The sequence below is a fragment of the Sinocyclocheilus anshuiensis genome, unplaced genomic scaffold (genome assembly GCF_001515605.1).
Source record: "Sinocyclocheilus anshuiensis isolate Anshui unplaced genomic scaffold, SAMN03320099.WGS_v1.1 scaffold694, whole genome shotgun sequence".
In the NCBI taxonomy this organism is placed as follows: Eukaryota; Metazoa; Chordata; class Actinopteri; order Cypriniformes; family Cyprinidae; genus Sinocyclocheilus; species Sinocyclocheilus anshuiensis.
Window position 1 is genome coordinate 2,331,474 of NW_015542477.1, and position 11,654 is coordinate 2,343,127.

The 11,654-nt window shown below is 35.9% G+C and overlaps 1 protein-coding gene across 2 annotated transcripts in view; it reads right to left on the minus strand.

Moving 5' to 3' along the window:
• The window catches only part of LOC107693963 (CD166 antigen homolog), a 74,855-nt gene extending 73,958 nt beyond the window's left edge, over positions 1 to 897 (minus strand). For both annotated transcript variants that reach the window (XM_016493546.1, XM_016493545.1), the window contains exon 1: positions 690 to 897. In XM_016493546.1, the coding sequence (XP_016349032.1) occupies positions 690 to 747 (58 nt within the window). In that variant the 5' untranslated portion in view covers positions 748 to 897. The remainder of the gene's footprint in view (positions 1 to 689) is intronic.
• Between the last annotated feature and the right edge of the window lie 10,757 nt (positions 898 to 11,654).

The following is an 11,654-nucleotide window of genomic DNA, read 5'->3' on the forward strand; positions in this document are numbered from 1 at the left end:
CAGTTTGTGTTCTTCGTAAGAAAAAAAGCCACGCAGGTTCTTAACAACAACATGCGAGTGAGTAAAGGATGACATGACTTTATTATTATTATTATTATTATTTAGCTTAACTGTCCCTTTAAGGTCCGCGTTTAGTTTCTATTTGGGACTGACGCATACAATAGATCTATGATGGGATTTTCAGAAACACGCGCAGGTGTGATGTCACTGCGTGTGATGCGGCTGAACCGAAACAGAAACGCGTAGTATCAACAACATTACGTCGTAAGTCAAGTCACCCGTCCACACTAAAAGTTTAAACACTTCCTATTCACTTTTCTGTACTGAGAATCCTTTAAAATTGAAAGCTTTATCGCAGTCCCCTACTGCTGGTGATAAAATGAATGAATGTGAATGTCCGAGGCGGGCACAGATGGCTTAGTCTTCGTCAGGTGGAGAGTTGACCTCTTGTTCTTAACGTGGGAGAAATGAAAAGTGCAACACATGACCTGGCAATGATTGCCGACGAACTACGGCAACGGCTATAATAAAAACTTGTTGATGTTCATTGATGTAAGGAAGTAAAACAGTCGAATGATCACTATAGGAACGAACCTGTTCAACAAAATTCTCGGAATACGCCAGCGATGTTACATGAAAGAATGGGAGCGTGAGATTACAATATTTTCATTGTAAATTCAATGACATACCTGGATGAAACACAGCGGCTGCTATGAAGGCACCGAAAAGGCAGACAACCGATTGCATCCTTATAGAAAACCCCGGCTCTCTTTTATACAGTCCGAAGAAATTTTCAACAGAGATATGTACGTCGGAAGTTGTTTGATTGTATCAAGGGAATTCTCTGGTTGAGTGTGTTGAAAAGATCAGGCGGTTGCTCTGTGCGTAGTTCGCAGGTGAAATGTGGACGAGCAGTGGAGAGAGTGTGAATTCACGCTGGAGAGTTGGGCAGCAAGCCCCGCCCCCGCCCCGCCCCCAGCGACACGCCCTCTTCGGGTGAAGCCCCGTCGCTGTGGTAAACATTTGACAAGCTGCTGTTGAATCAGTAGCGCTGGAAAGTCCGAATAATTCTAGCGAATCACTTCTTGTGAACTGGTTCTGGGAGTCATTTAAAACCATTCTGCAATTCGATCCACCTGCACACACAGCCCTTTCTAAATAGGCCTACTATATACGCACTACAGTACAAAAGTTTGGGGTCAGTCAGCTATTTTTTTTATTGGGGTCAGTCAGCTATTTTATTCATATAAAAATGCTTTTATTCTGCAAGGACACATTAAATAATCGAAGTGAGAGTAAAATACATTTATAATGTTACAAAAGATTTCTATTTGATATAAATGCTGTTATTTTAAACATTCTATTTATAGGATCCTGAAAAATGTATGGCAGTTTCCACAAAAATATTAAGCAGCACAACTGTTGATAATAATAATAAATGTTTCTTGAGCATTGAATTAGCATCAGAATTATTTCTAAAGGATCGTGTGACATTGAAGACTGGAGTAATGCTGAAAATTCAGATTTGCCATCACAGGCATAAATGGTATTTTAAAATATATTAAAATAGAAAACTGTAGAATATTACTCTGCTTCTGTAATATATATATATATATTTCTGACAATAATATATGCAGATAACTCATGAGTGTAATTTAGACCAGTTTTATATACACAAAGAAAATCTTTTAATTTTAGTCATGCAGCCCAGAATATTGATGCGGATGAAATCTTCACAACTGAGGTGTTTCAGAAAACTGGTGTGCACAATTGTTTTAAAAAAGCATATAATCACACAGAACACCTCACAACTAATAAAAATCTGTGTTCAGCAGTGTCACCCCAGTTTATTTCCCACCTCGTCATCAGACAGAGAGGCTTTGAGGAAGAAACTGACACCAACTTAGTCACATTGAATTTGAAAATGAATGAAATGCAGCGATGAACCACCCCAATATCAAGGTTATTTGAATCATTGCCTGTGATCAAATATGCCTTTCACTAAATTTCAGGAAATTTCAGAAATAACATCAGCTCTAAGCATTACATTTGCATTTGTTGTTGTTGTTTTTTCATCTTAAATGGCAAGAGAGAAATAGTGTTGTCATAGCTAATGATACTTTGTCCTATATTTTAATCCAAAATTAAGAGGTTGCCCTATGAGAACAAAGTGGTCTATCAGGAGGCATTCATTCTCAATTACAGTGTTGCTCTCCTTTAAGAGAGAGACAAAATGGCTTGTATTAGTAATAGCAGTAAAAGATTCATCTTTTTGTCTTCGTCTTTTCAATTTGATGCAGCTGTTTCATTATGAATAACTTCCTGACCCTCCTAAATGAATGGCCTGAGGGAAAAGTCTTCAAGGTCTCCTTATGTTTAGGGCATTAACATTAATTAGCTGTGTTTAATGGTCATAAGAGCTGTCTGTTTTTTGTTTTTAATGACGACTAATTCTTAATATTCATTTACTGGTACTGATGAAGGACCTTACAGGACCCTCCAGGTAAGAACATGTCAATTTGAATATAATTAGACTTCACAAGACCTCTGAAACCCATTAACAAACCATATGATCAGAAAGCTGAGAAGTCCAACTATGTTTTAGCTTAATCTTAATTACAGCTACAACTTGACTAAGTGTGTTATTATTGATAGATCAGTTTGACAGCTGAAGCCACATGTTTGGCCTCAATGTGAAATATTATGTGGCACCAAGGGGTCAAGGTTTAGCTGGTTAGCATGGCCCCTACCCTGCCCTGCTGGTATATGACGCAACTACACCACCTGGCAGTAAATTAGTCTCTATTCTGGCTATATATCTTAAATGTTGGTTTAAAAACAATCACATCACCAAAATTCACTATAAAATTCACCGTTGTCCATGAAAAGCATACCAGGTATTGATTATATATATATCAAAAAAGTTAATCAAAGTTGTTCTAAGAAAAGAACGCATTTTGGTTTTAGGACAACTTTGATGAAAGGTTTTGTGGCATTTACATAGTAGAAGAAGTCCAATGATCTTGAGCCAGTCATTGAGCGGGAACGCGAACAACCTTTCTCCAGGTAATACACACCTCCTCGGGTCACGTATTTGATCTTAAACCAAAGAAACAGCGCCTCCCCTTGGTTAATGACAGGTTGATTTAGTATCTGGTAACTAACTTATTTGGATTGTTACATGTTTGAATCACAAATGAAAAATCAGCTCTATATCGTATGAACAAGCTGGGACATATCATGCAAGTAAAGACACTACTTTACTTCGACCACCATGGCGTGATGTGTGCCTAGATTCTTCACTAAAGCTGGATTTTTTCTTTCAACTGTCAGTCCAATTCAGCACTCAATCGGTTTTGGCTGTTTCATGTCCAACCACAGCTGTGAACGTGCGCGCGTTCAAAATAGACTTCATTTTCGATGGGGAGTAGACCACAGGGCTGAAAATGAGTTTAGCTATACTCATCTATCATCTGCGGCACACGCACAAAATGACAAAGTCATAAGCTAACGAATACAACTGTGGAAATATGACTGATTAGATCGGTTAGAAATCGTGTCACCACATGCTCAATATGTTCAACATGTTTACTTGAGGTTCACCTGTCTCTGAGGCCTGAGACATTTTCATTATCGAAGAAGGAAAACATTTATTCAGCGTCTGTTTGTGCAAAAAACTTTGTAGCTTTATCACCGAGAGACAGCTGAAGCTATGAGTTGGATTTTCTCTCCTTGGAGTTAGTTTTAACAACTAAAGTGTAATATGGGACAATACAAAAGGACCCCTTATCTGTCCTCCAGGCATAACGAATGGAAGACTAATTATCTATCTGGCCTTTGCAAGTCCAGTGCCATTTTCAAACCAAGACTTGCAGCATTTATAATTTATATCCTGCAGTTTTAATACAAGATGGAGTTTGGCTCATCTCAGCATGCCTTGTGTCAAAACTGCAGGAGTAGCTGTCATAGACTTTCCTAGATTAATATGACAAAATACTATCTATCTATCCATCCATCCATCCATCCATCCATCCATCCAGCAAATGGTAATTTAGAAACACGTTTCTGATTGGTTAATATTCACTGTCTTCCATGGATATCAGACCAGTTATTGATTATATTGAAAATCACCTCAGTATACTTTAGTGGGCTAATATTAATGTAATATTGTTGCTGTGTTTGTCTTGTAGCTAGCTCGACTGTGTTGTAGGCTTACATTGTGTCAAACTACTGGAGTCTTACAAATGTTCCCTGATTAATGTGAAAACAGGCACCATTTTATGTTTGTGATATCAGCAACTGAGTGCTTGAATGAATGATTTAGACATTCAGTTTTCGTTTCGATTTGCCATAGAATCAATTATTCCGGTTGGGAATTCTGTTTGAGGTAAGAAATTGTGATCTAAAACTGTCCAGAAAGCACCTGTATTTTTCATACAAAGTTTTGTATGATTTATTTGTTTGTGAAACTATACTTCTGATTTCTCTTTTATGTGAGTCTCACTCCTTGGCATTCATACCTGTGGAATAGTAATCTGCACCGCTGATGTGTTTTCTCATTTTTCTCATACTAGGACCTGTTTACTTACCTTTGACAAGGAAAAAACAGAGACTGAGGGGGCTTCATACAGGTAGCCTTTATGTTTTTCTGTAAAGAAAATGTCATTTAAACACTAGATTGATTGTTATATTGACTCATTTGGCATGGTAAGGAAACCTTGTAGCTGTTAAGGTGGAACAATTGATTTTATTAAAATGTTTGGCGAAGGTGGGCAGTAGAAAAGAAAATAAATGTTTAAGCAGATTTTCTGAGTTTAATCTCTTGTGTTGCATTTAAATTGAAAGCCCACAGCAATTTCTATTGGAGGGAGACCCACGGAAGCCTATTGAGAATTAAATGGTATATTTTATAATCAAATGAATCATGCTATTCACAGTGTGTAACGGGTGCTCTGTAATTATACCTGCCAGTGTACATGATTTAAACAGTTATTAGTGATAGTCATAGGAAATGGAATGAGCTGCACACTAGACTGTTTGATTAGGTATTAAGAGATATTAGAAGTGTTTTGTGACAAAGGTGGCAATTTAGAGCAATTGGTTTTAATGGTTCATTTAACCTTTTTAATTGAATTTTTTTTTTTTTGTTAAAACCAAATTTTCACTTTCAATGTATAACCATTCATGTTTTTTTTGTACCCTTTTAAAGTGACACTGTAATATTTATATGAATATTATTTAGATAAATATTAATTGTAAGAGCTTCATGCTTGATTTTACCTTCAAAGGCCTCAAATGGCCTTCTGTAGCTTGCTAATTTAAGCCAAAGAAAAGTATCATAATGTGCATCAGTGAAGTTCCAAAGATATTTGTTGTTGCATATTATCATATGTCTATGATAGATGTGATCCTTTCTGCTGAGATGGTGAAGACAAGATGGTCTTGTCTGGTCAGGGGTGAACAATAAGGACTTTCTGACAGTCCTGAAGCCATTGTGAGTGTTTTGGTCTAGTTAAACAATGTTGTGTTGTCACTACATCTTTTGAACCTGTGTTGATTATATACAGATTTTTATGTTTTGCAAGCTGAAACATTTTTTTTTATTATTGAATGTTTTTGCAAATTTTGCAAATCAGTAAGTTATCTGGCTGTCTGACATAGATGAGATTTTGTTGAAACTATGAGAATGAGTTGTTGATAGCCTTGGATGCATCAGTTAGAATGGGATGAATATGATAAACAGATCAGTAATGTTTTGCACCATATGCCATCATTTTTCATCAAAAGTCTGTGTAGGTATTCATAGCTGTCAAGAAGTTACATTATGGCTTCTTAATTTCCTTGTTTTGTTTTTATTGTCATTTTTAAAATTTTTTCAGTGAACTTTAAACATTTTTATTATTAAGCAGCTGAATGGTTTTCAACATTAAGTGATTTCTGAAAGATCATTTGACAGCGAAGACTGGAATAATGACTGCTGACATGGGAATAAATTACATTTTAAAATATTAATATAGAAAACAGTTAATTTAAATTGTAATAATATTTCCCAGTATCACTGTTTTTTACTGTATTCTTGATCAAATAAATGCCGTGTGAGCGGACTTCTGAACAGACTTCTATCTATCTATCTATCTATCTATCTATCTATCTATCTATCTATCTGTCTATCTATCTGTCTATCTGTCTATCTGTGTCTGTCTGTCTGTCTATCTATTGTTGAGCCCTGCTGGTGAACTTCCTCTGTTTTGTTTACGGATGCCCTCACATAAGTATATTTTATCATCCTTTATATGTACTCCGGATTGCTGCTCTGTATTACCTATTGGATTGATTTCAATGGTACAATTTAAGCCCAGTCCAAGGCCATAAAGGATTTTCAAAGAAAAGCCACCAATGACAAATGCAATTTAACCCGGCTTTTTGGACACTTAATCTGTGTCCAAGAAACTGACCTCTTTTTGTGTCAGAACGTAAAGCTAGGAGAAAAACCTCATCTGAGTGTTCATTACTGTTAGCCTCCATCTAGAAACATTGGAGCGCTTGGAGCAAAAGTCAAGGTGTTATTCTGGTTTGAAATCTTTTAATTGTTCCGTCTATAATGGGTTGTGATTTCACTCGAGCACCGAGAAAACTTACTGAGAAACAATGCGGCTCACTGCAAATTGTTGAAGAAATGAGGTAATCACTTGGTAATGGATTACTGCAAATTATAATCCATCATTTACATCTATTAAATTCAATGGACCATGAATTTCGCGCCTCAAAGAAATTGCAATATAGATCTTCTATGAATTAATTAGGTCCATTTTGAAACCATTAATAATGTTTAATAGATTAGGGTCAGATTCTGTTTTTAGACTCGAAACGCCACATTATTGTGTTGTGGCTTTGTGCTGCGTTCTGATCTGATGAAAGTCCCTGATTGTTTGTCATGGCTGTATGGTTGGGATTGATGTTTATCGAAACGGAGGAGCTGGGAAAGAATCAGATGGGTGATTATGGTGCGGTTGTCAAAAGCCTGAATGCCTCCAATTGTCAGATCCATCTCAGGCTTTCAGCAGGCAAGATGAGCATGATTACATAATTATGTGTGCAAAGTGGCTCTGAGGGGCCAGCAAGTGGTGCATACAAGAGCTATTATTTACTGTGGGCAACACAGAATACACTATCGAATGACCTGTGCAATTGCATGTGCTAGAGATAAACCGCATTATCTCGCTCAGTAACTTCAATGTGTATTATTATTTCCTATCATTTCGTTTTTTAAACACAGCCCACGTGTGGAAGCGCATTATCAGAACCATGAAAACATGAGAACATGAAACGTCGTTCTAATTGTCACTTGTTCCAGCATCTCTAAAGGTGAATAAATCTCTTTAGTTTTCAGTCAAAAAAACACTTTTTCAAGAAACAGGTTTAATATTACTTGGAAAAGTAATGGCCGACAACATAAATAACACACATCCATACCTGAAAAGTTAATTTTAAAACCATTATGTTCTTTAAGTGGAAGCCGTTAAAACCAAAGGGCTGCAACAAATGTTGTTAGCAAACTATTCACGATTTCCTTTTTAAAGCACACATTGGTTTCAAAACTCACATTTGAGGTACGACTGTATGTAATTTATATTTTAGAGCAAAACATTAACATGTCTTCATACTCAAATCATAAGCGCTAATTAGGTTAGCTTCTGGGTTGGCCAACCAACTAATGTTGTGACTGGACACATCTGTTATGTTTGTTTTTCGGGCCTTGTAAACTTAAGCATTTGGTTTTCAGTGATTATATTGGGCTGTTGTGAATTTAGCTGACTGACATACGTCACTATGGTAAAGTTATCTCGCAGGCTAACATAGACAAGGTTTGTAATTGCAGAAATTGCTTGAGATATTGACCAATGAGCCCAAACGAGCATTGAAGCTTTTAAGATGGACACATGTAAGCAGGTTTTTAGACATGGGGAACATTAACCAAATGGACCTACAGATCCACTTGCATACTTTTCTTACATTAGTGCAAATGTGTCTTGGAAATAGCTGAATGTTAAATGTAATTAGACTGATCAGATCTGTTCGGTGATTATAATGCATTCGCCTGGAATGATAGTCATAATGCATTCGCCTGAAACAGACTGGCAGAGACTGTATCTTCGGTGACATCAGCAGTCGAGAACATTAACGGCATTCAAACTCATTACTGACTTTGAGAGATACAGAGAGAATCACAATATCTGTCTTACAATAGTGACCGCATTTGAATTTCTGTATGTTTTTCTAAAGCGAAGAATGACATGCTTGAATGAACCTCAGAGGCTCTGTTAATTGACTCTGAGTGATGTCATTAATATATTTAACTCAGTCACTAATGAGTGTGAACCCACTCAAATGTTCTTTCAGGGTTTTCACCTCTGTCATAAGCATATTACCAGATAACGCTTTCCTTTTGAATTATGTCAAGAGGCTAATTACCAAAATGTCACGAGCTAGTTACTTCAGAGCCTGCATTTTTCCACGTGGGCTTTAAAAACAAGGGGAGTCTGAGATTGTCTTGATGCTTTATCCAACACCTGCAGTCGGCTCAGCTGCAGGTGCACCCTCCAGGTGTGAGACACTTTAGCGCACCTTTACAGAATTAACATAGCTGCACCAAACTGCAGCACTGTGCAAATAAATTTTTCAGAGGTTCACTTTGCACTGAGAAAAAAGGATGATGAGGAGTTCAAGGGAGACGAAAGATAGAGACAGACAACACTTTAGCGCACCTTTACAGAATTAACATAGCTGCACCAAACTGCAGCACTGTGCAAATTAATTTTTCAGAGGTTCACTTTGCACTGAGAAAAAAGGATGATGAGGAGTTCAAGGGAGACGAAAGATAGAGACAGACAATCCGCAAACAAGCTCCCATCTGGGTCATTCTGCAAAACAGGTGCCTTTTTTGTTCCTCATGTGCATGTTTTAAAATTACGTTAATGATGAATAGCTGATGCCAACTTTTATTATGCGTTAGTACACTCTCAGAAAAGTACACTCTCAGAAGAAAATGTACAAAGCCATCACTGTGGCTTTACCTTTTCAAAAGGTACACTTTTTAAAACTTTTTTACTCCTAAAAGGTGCACATTGGTACCTTAAAAGTACATATTGTTACAGTACATATTAGTACATTTTGAAGGGGTACTGCCTCAGTGGCAGCTTTTGTACCTTTTTCTGAGAGTGTGTTGATGTTATAAACTTACAAACAAAAAGTAAAAAATCATTCTCTCTCTCTCACACACACACACACTACGGATGTATAGATATAAAATATACTATACTGTTCAAAAGTTGGGAGTTGGTAAGATTCTTTTTTTCTTTGTTTCTGAAAGAAGCCTCTTATGCTCACCAAAGCAGCATTTATTGACAGAAAATACAGAAATCATAAAAACAAAATATTGTGAAATATTATACATATTATTACAATGTAAAATAACTGTTTTCTATTTTGATCTTTTTAAAAATGTATTCTTTATTGTCGCTCAATAATTACTTTTTATTATTATAAAGGTTCAAAATAGTTGTGCTGCTTAATACTTTTTTTGAAACTGTGATGCTTTTAAAAAAATTGATTAATCTATTTATGAATAGAAAGGTAAAAAGAACATTTTTTAAAATACTTTTGTAGCATTTGATTATATATGTCTTTGTCAATTTAATGCATCCTTGCTAAATAAATTATGTATACATTTTTTTTTAAATTTTTAATCTTAATTTCTATCTTTACTGACCACAAACATTTGAACAGCAGTGTGTGTGTGTGTGTGTGTGTGTGTGTGTGTATATATATATATATATATATATATATATATATTGCACCTTGTAGTTTCAGTTGTAGATTTTAATTGTCAAAAGTCTGGCATTAATGTATTAATTTACCTTTTCAATTTATTAACGCTAAGCACATTATTTGTCTTAATAGAATGTACTTACTTCAAACAATCAGCATTTTTTTTAAATAGGAAAGGCACCTGTTTCATACAGTGATCAACCTATTAAAAACATACTTATCAGAACATGCCATCATTTGTGTCAATGAAATGTAAATTGTCCCTAAAGCAGAATGATTTGACATTCAGACATGCACAATCAGTGACAGACAGCGATGCTGCATTTTTGTTTAAACGTAAGATGTGTCTCCCAGACAACAGAGCCCTTCGTATAAGGACTGCACATTTCCATGTGTGTGGAAATCTCCAGTCTCCTTCGCACACTGCAGCCCAACTTACTGTTTTTCCCCCTCCTTTTAAACACTTCATGTTTGATCTTCTCAGTATCATGAGCAAAGGGCTGGCAGGTTGGATCTTGACATCCTTTGAGGCGCAGGTAGGCGTAGATTGGCAGTAATAAGGGCTGTTTGTCACCTCTGGGGACTCTGCATTCTCCCCAGCAACACGCTGAAGCTTTTTATGAAAAGAGAACCAAAACAGATCCTCTTCTCTGTTGAAACTTAGCAAAAAGGTATCTCCTTTTTTCTGCATCATCTTCCAAAGGGTGTTTGTGATGACTCCATTTTGCCATTTTAGTTTCAAGCGAAACGTTCCAAGCACCCATGTCACATTTATAATTTACAGATTGGGAAAAAATAGAAAGAAAGAGAAGTTTTGTCTGTTCATTCTGTTGTGCATATAGAGGACATTGCCTTTAGCGAGAAAAAAAACAGACCTGTTCCATTTTTATGGGCTTACTTATGGGCTGTGTTTTGGATTTTGCGTGCAATTCTCAGCTTGTGAACCTGAGCCATAAAGGAAAGGATCTTACTATGTCTGCAGGCGTTCACAAATCGTGCTTATTTGGTGAGTGGAAAATCAAATGCAGAATGTGTTTGAATCGGTTATGATCCCCCATGGTTTTAAGTTATTACAGCACTCTAACAACATCTTGCCTTTTGTCATATATTGTAATAAACTCTGCCATTGTTGCTGCTCCCACCTGTCTGCCAATCATTCATAGCGAAGTCCATGTACTGCCTGCTCTGTATGTGTATATAAAGTGCTAAAGGAATAGTTCACCCAAAAATGAAAATTTATCGTTCACTGACACAAATATGGTGGATTTAGATGTTTTGCCAGGTCTAATGTGAGAATCATGAGAATCAATGGTGTGTTACAAAGCCATGTTTAATTTGAGAGCTACACTGCACCATTCAAAAGATTTCTTTGATGTTTTTATAGTAGAAGTCTCTTACCAAGGCTGTATTTATTTGATTAAAAATACAGTAAAAAATGTGATATTGTGAAATATATTTTTACAATTTAAATTGATTTCTATTGAATTGATTTCTATTTGTTATATATTATTATAATGTACAATGAGTATTATCAATGTTGAAAACAGTTTGACATTTTTAATGTCCATTTTTTGATGAATAGAAAGTTAAAAATACAGCATTTATTTGAAACTGAAATATTTATGTAGTATTATATTTTAATTCATCCTTCCTAAATAAAAGTATTATTTTATTCCCAAAAAAAGAAAAAAAAATACTGATACTGATACCCATAGTTTTAAATGGTAGTATATACTGCAAGTTAAAAGTGAATAAAAGCTTGGTTGATATAGTGATAGCCATATTAACCTTGTAAACAAGAAGCGTGGATGCCATTGTAACCCATT